The 14,781-nt window shown below is 39.3% G+C and overlaps 1 protein-coding gene across 1 annotated transcript in view; it reads right to left on the minus strand.

Annotated features, from left to right (window-relative positions):
- The window catches only part of LOC137187284 (nardilysin-like), a 32,398-nt gene extending 18,959 nt beyond the window's left edge, over nucleotides 1-13,439 (minus strand). Inside the window, exons 1-13 of the mRNA XM_067596080.1 lie at nucleotides 13,294-13,439; nucleotides 11,207-11,415; nucleotides 10,378-10,654; nucleotides 9,387-9,468; nucleotides 8,322-8,475; nucleotides 7,319-7,392; nucleotides 6,402-6,497; nucleotides 5,040-5,162; nucleotides 4,181-4,238; nucleotides 3,692-3,765; nucleotides 2,293-2,362; nucleotides 1,088-1,165; nucleotides 531-651 (exon numbers count right to left, since the gene is read on the minus strand). Of these exons, the coding sequence (XP_067452181.1) occupies nucleotides 531-651; nucleotides 1,088-1,165; nucleotides 2,293-2,362; nucleotides 3,692-3,765; nucleotides 4,181-4,238; nucleotides 5,040-5,162; nucleotides 6,402-6,497; nucleotides 7,319-7,392; nucleotides 8,322-8,475; nucleotides 9,387-9,468; nucleotides 10,378-10,654; nucleotides 11,207-11,400 (1,401 nt within the window). The 5' untranslated portion in view covers nucleotides 11,401-11,415; nucleotides 13,294-13,439. The remainder of the gene's footprint in view (nucleotides 1-530; nucleotides 652-1,087; nucleotides 1,166-2,292; nucleotides 2,363-3,691; nucleotides 3,766-4,180; nucleotides 4,239-5,039; nucleotides 5,163-6,401; nucleotides 6,498-7,318; nucleotides 7,393-8,321; nucleotides 8,476-9,386; nucleotides 9,469-10,377; nucleotides 10,655-11,206; nucleotides 11,416-13,293) is intronic.
- Between the last annotated feature and the right edge of the window lie 1,342 nt (nucleotides 13,440-14,781).

Here is a 14,781-nt window from a genome sequence, read left to right on the forward strand (position 1 = left end):
GAGGGAAGGAAACTAAAGCATTTAGAAATAAAAAAAACAACTATTAACATTTATCTTTATTTGTTAGTGACCCCATTTGAACAGCTGAGCGACCTTGAAACTAAAACCAGCATCATCATCATGTCTGGAAGATGCAGCCAGTGCAGAGAAACAGTACCACTAACGGCCACTAGATGCTGCCTCTGAAATCTCTTCTGCCTGCCTTCTATCAGGAAATATGTTTTTTCCACAAGTTAAGGTCTCAGTCGATACTATTTACTTTGGTTTGGTGATCAATTAAAGTTAAAGTGATCTGCAGACAGTTCTGTCGTTTCAACGGCTTCTTTCAGGCATGAACTATAATCCATAAATGCTTTACTAGTTCTCCATGTTGACATCATGTTTAAAAATGAATCACTGTCCTGGTTTGGACTTTGTAACTGATGTCCAATAGTATGACAACAGCAAGAAAACTTGTTTATTATTTTGATGTTAATAGTATATTTCATTTGTAAGTTTTATCCAGTGTCAAGAGCCGTATGTGTGTTTACTTCGTAGACGTTTTGGTAGCCCTGGTCGGTGAGGGTGATGGAGATGGAGAAGATGGAGTAGGTGGTGTTCTGGTCGAAGCCCGTCTCACTGTTTCCTCCAAACAGAGCCAGAGCCCAGCACCTGCACACACACACACACAGTATATATATATATATATATATATATATATATATACACTCACATGAGTCCTCTGCACTTTAAAACTGCAACGATTAGTCGATTAATCAATCAGTTGTCAACTATTAAATTCATGTCCAACTATTTTGGTAATCAATTAGTAATTTTTAAGAAAAAAAGAGGCCAAATTCTCTGATTCCAGCTTCCAGCATATGGATATTTTCTGGTTTCTTTAGTCCTCTATGACAGCAAACTGAACAAAACAAAAGATGTGAGGATGTCATCTTGGGCTTTGAGAAACACTGATTGAAATATTTCACCATTTTCTGACATTTACAGATTTACATCTACAGATTAATCGATAAGATAAATAATTGTTAGTTGCAGCCCTGCTGGACTTATTCACTAACAGTTGATGAGTATATTTTCTGTCTGTCACCTCTTCCTGAGCAGAGACAGGATGCTGCCGGTTCCTTCATGTCCGATCAGCCAGGAGATGTAGTGAAGAGGCTTCACTCTGACAGAAATCACAAAGACAGACTCAGTGAAGACGATGTTACAGTGGAGGCAGCGGTCTGACTCATCTGGACGTCTGCTGAACTGTGAATATACAGACTTCTAGAAGAAGACGTCTGTTGAGGAGGCTTCATCGCAGATATAAAACATTTAAGATTGATGATACAATGAAGATCAGAATGATATTAGAGCTCGAACAATTAGTAGATGAATCGTTTAGCCAATTAACAGAAAAATAATCAGCAATTACTTTGATAATTGATGACTCATTTCAGTCATTTTTCAAGCAAAAAGTTAGTTAGTTATAGCAAACTAAATATTTTTGGGATATTCTTGGGAGGAAGCAACGTAACATACTCCTTTTGTTTTTTCATGTAATCCTCCTGGTATCCTGATGTGCGCTGATATACTTTATTTGATTTTGTGTAATTTGCTCTGCATCAGCTGGCACCCCGGAGAGAGGCAGTGCTGATCAGACAAAGTATGACATGTAAGGATGTTACCTCGGCTGCTGAGAAGTTGTGATGGGACATTTCTAAAATACAACTGCAGCCCTAAATGAAATACAGCTTAAAGCATGAGAGAGCTTTTTTTTTTTTAAATATTTGATTGATGAGATTATGGTAAAGATTTTATTTGCCAAAAGAAATGTTTAAATCGGCTTCACTGTTAATATAGCTTCTCATTTCAGGCAAAATATGCAGTATTGGACTTCAACCACCTACAGTGTTTTCCCATCATTGTTACTTTGATTTGGAGAAACATGAGCTGAATTTCATCAGTAGATGTTTGTTCTTCAAAATGAGCCCCAGTTGTCGATGGACAACTGGAAATCAGTTTTTACTACAGCAAGACAAGATAGCAGGAAGCTAGCAGGTGAGATGTTAACCACAAACACCACAATCTCCCTCAGAGTTTAAATCATTTAAGACTGATTCTGTTTGTAGGAGAGGTTCTTGCATGACAATAAACTTCTGTTCAGCGTGGCTGCCGGTTTCCTGAGAGGATGTTTCGATGTGATGACTTTTATGTCAGTAGTTGTAAACAGCTGCCTCGGTGTTTCTGCGGGTCTCAGTATCAGCTGACAGTGTGCTCAGGTCGTTAGATGATCGTTACAGTGTGACTCACCTGTAGTGTTTTCCCTGCGGCGGCACGGCCCAGCTGATGGTCAGAGCATGAACCTTCCTCACAGGAACCACTGCAACACACACAAATACGCATGTATACGGCTGCAACTGACAATTACTTTCATTATTGATAACTCTTGAAGGAGGAGGGCTTTGCTCAGACTTGCTCCTTTCATCGACTTCTGTATTCAAACAGCATTGTGCCAAATCAAAGCCCGATGTTTCAGCTTTCAATACATCTGTCAATTATTTTCTCCAACAATCGTTTAGTCCACAGCTGCAACAATTAGTCAGTCAACAAACAATCCATCTGCAACTAGTCTGATAATTGATTAATCTGTCCTTATTTTTGCTTGGAAAAATAAACATTTGATAGTTTCAGGTTCTCAAATGTGATATGAATCAAATGTTATAGTGAAGTTATTACTTTTAGGTTTTGGTCAGACAAAAAAAACAATTGGAAGATTAATCGATAATGAAAATAATCGTTAAGTGCAGCCCTAGCTTGGTCTATAAAATGTCATGAAATGGTGAAAAGTGCTCATCACAGTTTCCCAAAGCTCAGTCTGACGTCTCGTTTTTGTGCGACCAACAGTCCATCCAAAGATATTCATTAGAAGACCACAAAACATTCATATTTGAAAAGTTGGAAGTAGAGGATTTGAGGATTACATACTGCTGGGCTGGAAGATGGATTAGATTATGGTGACATCCTGTATATGCTTGTGTCAGACTCACTACTTTACAGGCTTGACTCTATCATTGATCTCTGCGTTTTATATTGATTGCTGGAATAAGAACTCATCACTATAATTAATGCATGTTGATAGAGCAACAGGTTGATATGTACTGTTTGATTTTTAAGGCCATCACTGGTAAACTCTTGGTTACCTCTGTGAGATAAGACCAGATCATCATGTTGATGGATAATCTTCAGTATTCCTACAGTCTGAACTTTTCCTATTATGCAGCCTGAGCTTGGAAAAGGAAACACTGCCCTCATATCATGTATTCAAAGCTTCACATTAAAAGATGTTTCATGAGGAATGTAACTGTGTTAAATAGGAAAGTTGTTTCTCAGGTTCTGTTTTGTTGTGTTGGATTGTTGTAAATTAATGTGTTTTAATGTAACTTTATGACACCTATTTATTATATGCTGCCATTTCTGTCACGTCTCAAGACTTCCTGGTTAAATAAAAAGAAAATCATGATCATGAGAGATGTTTAATCGGTTAAAATACGCAAAACTACATCTTTGAATTATTTTACAAGGACACTGTTGACTGTTACCATTGTTATTACTACTACTACACCAACTACAACTACTACTCATTCATCATCATAATAATAATAATAATAATAATAATAATAATAATAATAATAATAATAATAAATCTGACCTCTGTAGAGTTTGTTGAAGGCCGGGGTGTCAAACGGCCGCTGGAGGGGAGAGAAGTCTGGTCGAGGTTCACCGCTGAAACAAAACACACAAGCATGATACAGATTTCATCTTTGTTCTTCTGTTTCCCTCCGACTATCACCGTTTATCTTTCTTACATTTTATTTTGTGCAATATTGCACCAATTCTATACTACATAATATCAAAGTACACACCTGGAGTTTAACGTAAAGCTACAATCTGTTTCATTTAATGTCACAAAACTATCTGCATATGTATTTATACCTGAAGTGTGAGCTTCATTTTCTGCTTTTTTACTACCATTTATACTCCTCATCATACAGTAAAGCTGTAACAAAATAAATATTTGGAATGAACACCAGACTGGATCAAAACATAAACTTAATCCGGCTGATTTCACCCGAGACCATAATCACACAAACGGAGCGAGTGAGAGTCTGTGTTTGTTTGAGTTGTGATGACGTCTTACTTGTTGGGAACTTTGATGAAGATCTCTCTCACCCACTGCTCCAGAGTGTCCAGTGTCTCTAAACAACAACAACAACAACAACAACGCTGTTAGCTCTGGGGAACATGACGGTGTGAACCTAAGATCACAGCAATACATCCAATATTTTCTTCTTATAGATGTTTCAATAAAGAACTAAAATGTCAACCTCATGGTGGCGCTAGAGGAAAATATCAGCAGATAAACACACATCTGTACATTTACAGGTACAGAGAACCTGCAAACTGCTGAGTCTGAAGCTATATCTTAATCCAAACATAATCAAACTTCAACTAAACTTCCAGTAATCTGCTTATAAAAGGGCTCAACAATATGACATCATTAAAATAGCGCCAGTCAAACCTCAAACTGTGAAAAACTATTTAGAAACATGATGGAAATATGGTGTTTATGTTTGTCACATGAGTTCATTTTAGGAAATGTACTTTTTATCGATACACGAACTTTTCCACCTCAGCAAAGCGTAATTTTGAGATTTTTTTTTTTTTTTAATGAGATTGCAAATAAAAACAGGTGGATGGAAACGCACCTTGAGATGTTCTAATGTGGCCATCGTATAGAAGACTAAACATTTATAATTATAGTAAATAACACTGGTTTCCCTCCAGTGACAAACATCACATTTCTTGCCCCACAACTAGTAAAGATCTAAAAAAAAAAAAAGAGAGACGTTTCATTCATCAAACAGCTGAAGTCTTTACTGACGACGCGTCGGCTGTCTGTAGAGTGAGTCACCGAACAGAAACGCAGCTGAACACTGCAGTCTTCTTATCAAACGCATTCAAAAGTGTGAAAGTCTCTGGTGATTGAGTGTGAATACCTTTGGACTGAACGGCGAGCGTCATGTAATGAGCGGAGTAATATCTCTTCCAGAAGTCTCGGAGCCGCTGGTAGGTGTTGATCTGTTTCTCTCTGGGCTCGTGTTTTAATGTCTGAGCGTTACCTGAAGGGAACAACAACACATGTCAAATATCTCAGAAATTCTATTCTGCAGATGTTCAACAGTGATGTCACATTAAAAACAGGAAGTTGCTGTAGCTGCAAGATCCTTCACTTTAGATTTAGGAGTTAGGAGCATTTATAACCATTAAGGATGGAAAATTATTTTATTTTTAAAAAGGGAAATCTGAAAGCTGCTGTTAGGGTTAGGGTTAAACTAACCCTAACCCTAACCCTAACCCTTAACCCTAACCCTTAACCCCTAACCCTTAACCCCTAACCCTAACCCCTAACCCTTAACCCCTAACCCTTAACCCCTAACCCTAACCCCTAACCCTAAACCCCTAACCCTTAACCCTAACCCCTAACCCTTAACCCTTAACCCCTAACCCCTAACCCCTAACCCTTAACCCTTAACCCCTAACCCCAACCCCTAACCCTAACCCCTAACCCTTAACCCTTAACCCCTAACCCCTAACCCTAACCCTAACCCTAACCCCTAACCCCTAACCCTTAACCCCTAACCCTAACCCTAACCCCTAACCCTAACCCTTAACCCCTAACCCTAACCCTAACCCCTAACCCTTAACCCCTAACCCTAACCCTTAACCCCTAACCCTAACCCCTAACCCTAACCCCTAACCCCTAACCCTTAACCCTAACCCTTAACCCCTAACCCCTAACCCTAAACCCCTAACCCTAACCCCAACCCCTAACCCCTAACCCTTAACCCTAACCCCAACCATAACCCTAACTGACTAAAAACCATCATAAATTTAACTGTACTGAAGATGATTTAAAGCCTTAAAAATAATATTTTTTTCCATTTCTTGAAACAAAAGAACAAGTACACATTAATTGCAGAATACAACAAACAGAAAGAATACATATTACTTTTTAAAATGCAGAGTAACATGACTACATTTGGATTTTTAGAGAAACAAATTAAGTCAATTAATAGTTTGACTTCTTTTGTAAATACACTGAAATCAAACATTTACCTGTAATTTTGCATTTCTGAATATTAAATTAGAAGATTAGTTGCATACAGCTGAGAACTCGTATCACTGTTGTCTTCTTGGATACCAAACAGTCATTTTTCCAAAATAACATAAAATGTTCATCAACGTGGCCGCTAACAAAAGCAGAAAAGTTAATCCAAAAATAAATAGACGACAGGGGATTTACTACAAAAGGCCCAATGAGACGGTTTAAAGACTGGGAGTGTGTTTGTGCTTCTTACCCCAGCAGAACTTGCTCATTGGGTGTCCAGGTTTGGCCAGACTTCCAAACAGCATCTCTTTACGGTGTGAGTCAGACGGCCTCGCCAGCTGGTACTCTGAACAGGAAACGAGAGGACAGACATGAAGGTTAAGACAAAAAAAATGCAGCCTTTAACAGAAAAGGTGTGACTGACTGCAGCTGAAAAGGTTTGTAGGAGATTCACATTAGAACACGGTGAGCAGAAACTTACATATATGTTTATAAATTTGGATAAGTGAATAATCATTTATGGCAGAAAGCTGGTTCCCGTTTCTCAAATGTGAGGATTTGATGATTTATTTGACATAAAGAACAGTAAACTGAATATCTTTGGGTTTTGTTGATCAGATAAAACAAGACATTTGAAGACGTCACCTTGAGTTGTGGGAAATGATCACAGGCATTTTTCACTGTTTTCTGACATTTTATGAACAAAATGATCAAGAAAATAATCGTCATATTAACCGTTAATGAAAATAATGATCAGTTGCATCAATAATAGAAAAATATCTGAAGCAAAGCAGACTTAAGTCACTGCACTATTTATATGATCTTGTATGCTGTGTTAATTTACACTAAACTAGGGCTGCACCTACCTTCATTATCAGTCAATCAGTTGATTATTGTCTGGATTACGTGGTTAATCGTTTGGTCTATAAAACTTCAGAAACCAATGATTATCCTCCAACACTAAGTGACATCATCAAAATGTCTTGTTTTGTCTGACAAACAGCCCAGAACCCCAAAATATTCAGTTTACAATAATGTAAGATCAAGAAAAGCAGTAAATTCTCACATTTAAGAACCTGGAACCATCAAATGTTTGGTATTTCTGTTTAAAATGTGAATGTGTGAATGTGATGGTGTGTGTGTTCTTCTTCATCGGTGTGGACTCACCGCTGTCCACAGCTTCCACCTCTCTGTCGATGGCGTCTTCAATCATCAGAGGACAGATGAAGAACTGAGCCCACCTGAAACACAAACACACACACAGTCAAATGATATGTGTGCATTTTGTAACACTGTAATACTTTGTGTACAGTCGAAGTGAACAACGTTCAGCCGTCTGTTGTTTCTGATAGCTGATGCCATCATGAAAATGATGACACGTGACACTCAGGGTCAGTCCAAACATGAGATTTGTTGACAAGAAGAAAATGATAGAAAATCACCAGACTGATCCTTTAAGACACATTTGTACAGTCGAGCTTTTTTTTCATGTTTCCAACCTCCTCCTCCCAGTTAGTGTTGCAGAGTTGTTCACATCTTTCATATTCAAACCTCCATCTTGCCTTTCACCATCTTCTTCTGAGGTGAAGACTATTTTTGTCTGTTTATTATTGTTTTAGACTGAGCTACGTTCAGCTCATCTCTGTGTTCACACAAAGAAAAAAACATTACATCCATTTTTCCTTCCTACAGTCGGAGCATCTTGAATCTTCCAACACCTTGTTGAATCATTTGACCTTCTGTCTCACCATCTGATGTTACTGACACACGGAGAAATTCACCTCTGCTGCAGAACAAACTGCAGCAGACATCTGCTCTTCCGTCACGTAGGACGTTGTGTTTCCAGTCCACTGACTGCTTGTCTAAAAACAGCAACAGTAGCAACGTGGCTACCAAGAGTATATCAGTTGGCCCGGTGGAGAGGGACTGAGCACTCGTTGGTGATCTTTAATGAACCGGTTGACCTCCCATCAGAGAGCCAGATGGCCCGCACAGAACTGGCATCAACACACACAGGACACTGGAGTTCACAACAGGAAAACACCCCAAAAACCAGTATTCTGACTGGAAATCCCAGCATACTGGACTGTGCTTCCCTGTCAGTCACAAACTGGACCTGCTAGAGCTTTTTCATCTAACTATCAGGTAGCAGAGTTTGCAGTTTCCTCACCTGTCGAGCGCCTCTCTGAAATATTTCCTCTGCACGTCAAACTGGAAGATGGTTCTCTCGCAGTCCGTGGAGGCGTTGTCACTGCCGCCGTGCTTCTTCAGGAAGGCGTCGAAGCCGTTCTCCGCCGGGTATTTCTCGCTGCCCATGAACACCACTGAAAGTCAGGGAGGAGAAGAGATTAATACCCAGAAACACAGCACTGCTGCCCAGCTGTCAGTCAGTCTTTATGTCCAGTAAACCAGAAATTAGGACTGGAAACATACAGACGAGCTTCCTTTAAACACACATTTTCTTCCAGGATTCAGTTCTAACTGATGCAAACAGGCTGACAACAAACCACAACTATAAACTTGATTACAATAAATCTAAAATAACTTCAGTTCACCTCATCTGATTGGAGAAAAGAAAAAAGCAGATACACAAGGTGTTTTTCAGCAAATATTTTGGACATAAAAGTTAAGGCACTCAGCACATTTCTCCCAAAAAATGTGAAGTATCCTGAGTATAAAAACACCACATACAGACCTCTACAACACTGACAACAGAGTTCAACATATACAGTGTACATATATTGGGCTATTTCACAGTTTCATTGTTATATACACACAGTTTATTATCTAGCTAAAACTAATGCAGCCCTGCAATAACACTTATAAAGGTTATAATGTTCATGTTTTTATGGAAAGAGTTTTCTTAAAAGGTGTTGATTCAACGTTATGCTCACTTCATGCTGCTGTTGAACTGTATTCCTTTATACTGACATGTTTCTCATCTTTCATCCACCACATTTATATCAATGAGTCTAAAAACACTTCTCAGTATGTAACTGAACACAACAGCAACACAAACTACAGCCTCCAAAATAACCGTTAAGTTAAATCAACACGTCTGTAAAACAGGTTGAACAAAAACATTATTAGAGCTGCTGTATAAGACTATTAGTTTCAACTACATGTGTACGTAATGAACTGTTGTATTTATTCATAAGATTATTTTTTCTTAATGTGTCATTTATTCATTTAATCGTGAACACGTTGGGTCTCCGTGTATTTCTACAGAACTCACTGTGTTCCAGGAAGTGGGCGAGGCCCGGCAGGTCGTCCGGGTCACTGAAGCTCCCGACACTGATGCAGAGAGCAGCTGCTGCCTGGACACGCAAAACAACACACACACGTTCAAAATGTGTATTTGAATCTACTCATTCAGCATGTTCAAGATTATCAAGGCTCATGTGGGATTTATGTTTGCGCGTCAGATCCACACCTGATGAGCACTTCTTAAAAAAAATGTAGCTCAACACTGAGGCTAAAGACTGAGAACGGTGACTGATCAGGTCGTGTTTCTCCTGATGCCAGCGGAGACAACATGAGAAGGTTGACAAAAGATGCAGTAACCTTCTCAGTAACACACATCTAGCAAAACCATCTCTTCTGCAAACATGTAGTCACTGCTTTCTTTCACAGTGAACACTGTGAACTATAAAACCTACAGTCATAACCCTCAGGATCAACTATAAATCCAGCTTTGGTGCTGAGCAGATAGTGTACAGTGGCTTTTTAAAGCTTTTTCTCTGCCTGCTACGGCCCAAAACGATGCTATGAAAGCACTGGGAGTGAACCAAAACAGTAAAGTGAAGACAGATAAACAATCATCTATGTATTAATTTGTCAAACTGCTTTTTCCAAGGACTAGAATGAACCTTCAGGTCAAAATGAGTTTTCTTTATGACACCTGCTGGCCTTCATACAAATCAAATCCCGGCATTAAGTCCTGCACCGACATGCAGAAACTTAACAGAAGGAAGCATGAAAAGCTCTTAAACTGGACCTTTAATCTGTAAATAATATATCAAAAATAAAACCATTATAGATAAAAGCACTGATATGTGGCCTTGTTGCCTTTAAGAGCATAAACTTAACATCATTGTGCCACCACACGCAAGCTGAGATATTAATATAAACTGACTGAATGAAAATATAATCGACCTAAAACTACTACTTATAATAAAACACCTTTAAAGTCTGTTGCTTTTGTTAAGAAACGTTTCATCACCCACCTGCTTCTCGGAGCTCCCTCTCTTCTTCTTCCCTGCGTTCTCCTCGTCCAGCTCATCGAAGTCGCTGTCCTGCTCTTCCTCTTCGTTCTCCTCTTCGTCTTCCTCCGACCCCTCACCGGAATCCCCCTCTTCCTCGCCGTCGTCCTGCTCCTCGTCTTCTTCCCCGTCGTTGTCTGACTCGCCCTGGTTCTCTTCGTTTTCGCCGCCGGCCTTCCCGTCTGCCCCGCTGAAGTCGGAGATGAGCAGCGCTCGCAGGCCGTTACTCAGCTCGATGTATCTGCAGAGAACAAGAACGCCGGAGAGGATCAGGATCAATATTCAAACGCTTTAACATACAAGCAGCACCTGTGTTAACACCTGTGTAGACTTTCACACCTGTAGTTAAGTTACATCACATCACATTCATTTGTAGAGCGGCGGCACAAACGTCAAAAAGACAATTCTCATTTTGTCAGTCGAATCACTGAACTTTTACTTATTTTTTGCTGTGTCATTGTACACACAGCGAGAGAGGCTGGTCCAGCGGAGATGTGGTCTCTCTTCTTGGTACCAGTGAAGCATCTCCAGGTGATAAGACATAAAAACATGTACTATGGTCTCCAAATCCTTAACAGACAAGATTTGGTAAACAAATTAACTCTGTTGTCAGGACTAGTTTCTTCCAACGTAGATCACTTGCAAAATTCAAATAATTTCTAAGGGGCCTGAAGATGAAGACCTCAGGTTTATTCTGTTTTAGCTGCAGGAGGCTTATAGCCATCTGCAACAACAGCTGAGGTCAGTTTGGACAGACACCAAACTCTCTATGACTGACACTCTTCTCTCCCACCTGTACTTCTTTGGGTCACTGGGTGATTTGATGATCTCTGGGTCTCCCTGGTCTTCTGCAGCGACTCCTCCACCTCCATCTCCAGCAGCCACCTGGGTCCTCACATCCACTGGGGGTGGTGGCTCGCCCTGATCTGGAGCCGACACCTGGCCCGGCACACTGCTACCGCTAACTGACTTGTTGGTCTGAGGCATTTTGACAGGAGTCCCCTGAAGTAACAGAGAACATACATTTTCATGAACATACATAATGCTGTAGGTCATTCAGAAAGCGGGTCCACTAATAAGAATTATTATCAGTCCCTCCGGGAAATTGAGATTTTACGATCACGGCAATTGACACAAATTCAAGTAATCTTCACAATATCTGCGAGAGCTTACACACAGCTGGTTTGCATTCAGCAGAGATGGACATAATCTACATAAAAATGGGCACTTGGGAAATGAAGCTATATTTTTATGTTAATGGATTTATTTTAATGGCATTATTGACTGATGTTATTTGGTTCTAATGTAGAGTTGAAAGTTCATTTAATAAATGCTTATAAATGGAACTCAAGTACAGTGTTTTCTGTTTTATATCATTTTGAGCTCATGGTTCTCACGTTCAGAAAATACATTTAAAAATTAGCACTGAAATATAGTTTCTATGTGATATCTGTGATATGCAGGACGCTTTTTATCCAGGCAAGTCATTACATATAACTCTTAATTGGCAATGTTTAAAAAAAAAAAAAGAAAATCACATTCTTTTCCTTTGCTTGCAATTCTTCCCAATTCCCATAATTTTACAGCAAAAACAGCACATTAAACATTTCAAATTGTAGCACAATTTTTTGAAAAAAAACAAAAACAAAAACGCTGCAAAGTCAAACATTTTTGGCCACAATAATCACAAAAAAACTCCTGGAGGGAGTGATTAATCTCTTCCAATAACAAATATACCAGGTTTGGGACTGGATAATATTCCCTACTGATAAACTATATGACCAAAAGTATGTGGACATCCCTCTATCTTCACTCGAGTGAAGGGAAACATTAATGCTGCAGTAGGCAATATTTTAGACAGCAGTGTTCTTCCAGCTTTGTGTCAACAGCTTGTGTTGACACAATTAGTCAATTAATGGATTTGGTGGAGCTGTTAACAACTCATAGACATGTGAACTGTGACCCCGACTACACACTGCTTTTTGTAAGACGTCAAAAGCCAAAAAGGTTGGAAACCACTGGTTTCATCTTTAACAATGTGTTGTATTTTAAAAGCTTGTTATATTATCCATTGTGTCAAATCTTCATCTGAAAAGTAACTAAAGCTGTCAAATAAATGTAGTGGAGTAGAAAGTACAATATTTCCCTCTGAAATGTAGAAAGTAGCATCACATGGAAATACTCAAGTAAAGTACAAGTACCTCAAAACTGTACAGTACTTGAGTAAATTAACTACTTAATTAGTTATTGTCCACCGCTGGTGTATTAGTAGGGAGATGACGCTGTAATTAACGTCACACCTTGAACTAAATCTCAAACATTAAACTATAAAATTGTATTAATAATATTAAATATTTGCCGAATTCAGGAGGATCATCCTCTGATACAAAAATTTTCTCGAGTCATATTTAATGGAGTATGATTTTACCGGTAAGAGAGGCAGACTGAAAATGTCTGATTCTTTATTAATGCAGTTTGTTGGCGCAGTCTAGTCGCTTGAGAGAACCGCATAGACACGTTAATATTGTACGTCAGTCAACCGAATCTTCCGCTAATCTTCCGTAAATTTAAACAGTAGCAACTGTTAGCTTAGCTGTCAGGAAAAGCTAGGAAACAACTTCAAGAATTTACAAATAACTACAAATACTGTGACTTTAGGAACAAGCGCTATCTGTGTCGGCTTAGCTACACCGGCTTGGTTAGTTGTATGTTAGCTTTCAGTAATCCGGTTGATACCGACTGTCTAACGGCTAACTGTAGCCGGTTATCAGCTCCACATCGAGCCGTTTTGGTGGCTCGTTAGTTAGCCGGCTAAACCTGAACCCTGAAACAGGACACAGCAGTTTGTTTTATTGTGTATTAGTTTAAAAAGACGCTTACCTTTGCTTCTGTGAGCTTGATATTGATGCAAGTTTGGTGTTTGAAGAGCAGGAGCAGCAGCCTCCGTCAGATAGCGGTTAGCCAAAACAAAGCCTGTGATTCGCTGAGAGCCAATCAATCACAATCAACGGGGCATCTGATTGGTCTTCTTCTTCTTTTGTTGTTCACTGGTGGCCGTTAAACAGCTTTATGGTGCATTACCGTCCCCTTCCGGATTGGAATGTAGGGCAGAATAGTTAATAATAATAATTAATTTAATTTGTGCCGCACTTTTCATTCATAGTGAGACACAAAGTGCAACAGTATTAATAACATAGAACACAAAAAATAAAGAAAATAATAATAATAATAAGAGATAAGATGAAAAAGTCTTCCTGAATAGCAAGGTTTTTAGGCCTTTTTTTTTCTTTTTAAAAAAAAAAAAAAAAAAAAAAAAGAGGGTCTGTGCTGCCCACAGATGGTTATGAAGGCTGTTCCACAAGCGTGATGCAGCAGAGCAGAAGGCTCCATCCCCTATGGTGTGGAGCTTAGTACTGGGGGCCCGGAGGAGCAAGCTGCTGGCAGTTCTGAGGGTACAGGTGGAGGTTTGTGGTGTGATCAGTTCCTGTAGGTAGGGAGACGCATGTATGTTGATTGAGTTGCATGTACTATACTATTACATTAAATTCTCCCATTAAGTCCTGTGTTTTCTAAAAGTCTGAAAATTGCTCTGTACCCTACATCACCTGAACTCCTCTGCAACATTTCTCTAATGCCTGGTATCATGTGATTCCTTTGTAGTGTAATTTTAAAGATGTAATATTTAAGAATCAGAAATTCCTTCTCATTAATGACACTGGTGGCCATTAGGTGAACTGCAGTCAGTATCATGTTGCTCGTGTGCACGCTCGCACTCCGTCAGTGTGAGCGAGCAGCGGCACTAACATTAACCAGCTAAAACCACAATATCACAATATACTGTATTTCACATGCCTTGTAGTAATTTTAGCTTCCCTGACTCTGTGTTATGGTGGATGCCGGTTGTTTGTTGACGTTGACAGACTCAATATCTAAGCTAATGTTAGCTAGTGCTGTACCCTGTTGTTGCTGGAGAGAGGCAAGCCACTCGGGGACGTGCATAAATGTTACATCCTTTGGATTTTCACAGAAAAACCAACCTGAGTCCTTTACATATAAATCAGTCCACAGGCTGTTGAAGGCAACTGAGAAAGTAGGGGAGGGTCTCATTTTTTAAATTTTTCTTGAGGTAAACAAACGTAGATAACATTAATTTCCTTCATTTTTCTGCAGCTATCTCTTAAATCAAAGTTGCCTTTAATGTCTGTGGCTCTGAATCAGGCGTCTCCTTTCGGCTTCATATTTCTGACAATAAATCATTACAGGAACTAGTGTTTCGTTTTGTCCACAAAAGTCACACCTTCACATATCACGTTTCGCTGTTTTGTGGAGTGTATTACTTACCAGTATGACCAAATTGAAACTTTGATA

This window comes from Thunnus thynnus, chromosome 8 (genome assembly GCF_963924715.1).
Source record: "Thunnus thynnus chromosome 8, fThuThy2.1, whole genome shotgun sequence".
Classification (NCBI taxonomy): domain Eukaryota; kingdom Metazoa; phylum Chordata; class Actinopteri; order Scombriformes; family Scombridae; genus Thunnus; species Thunnus thynnus.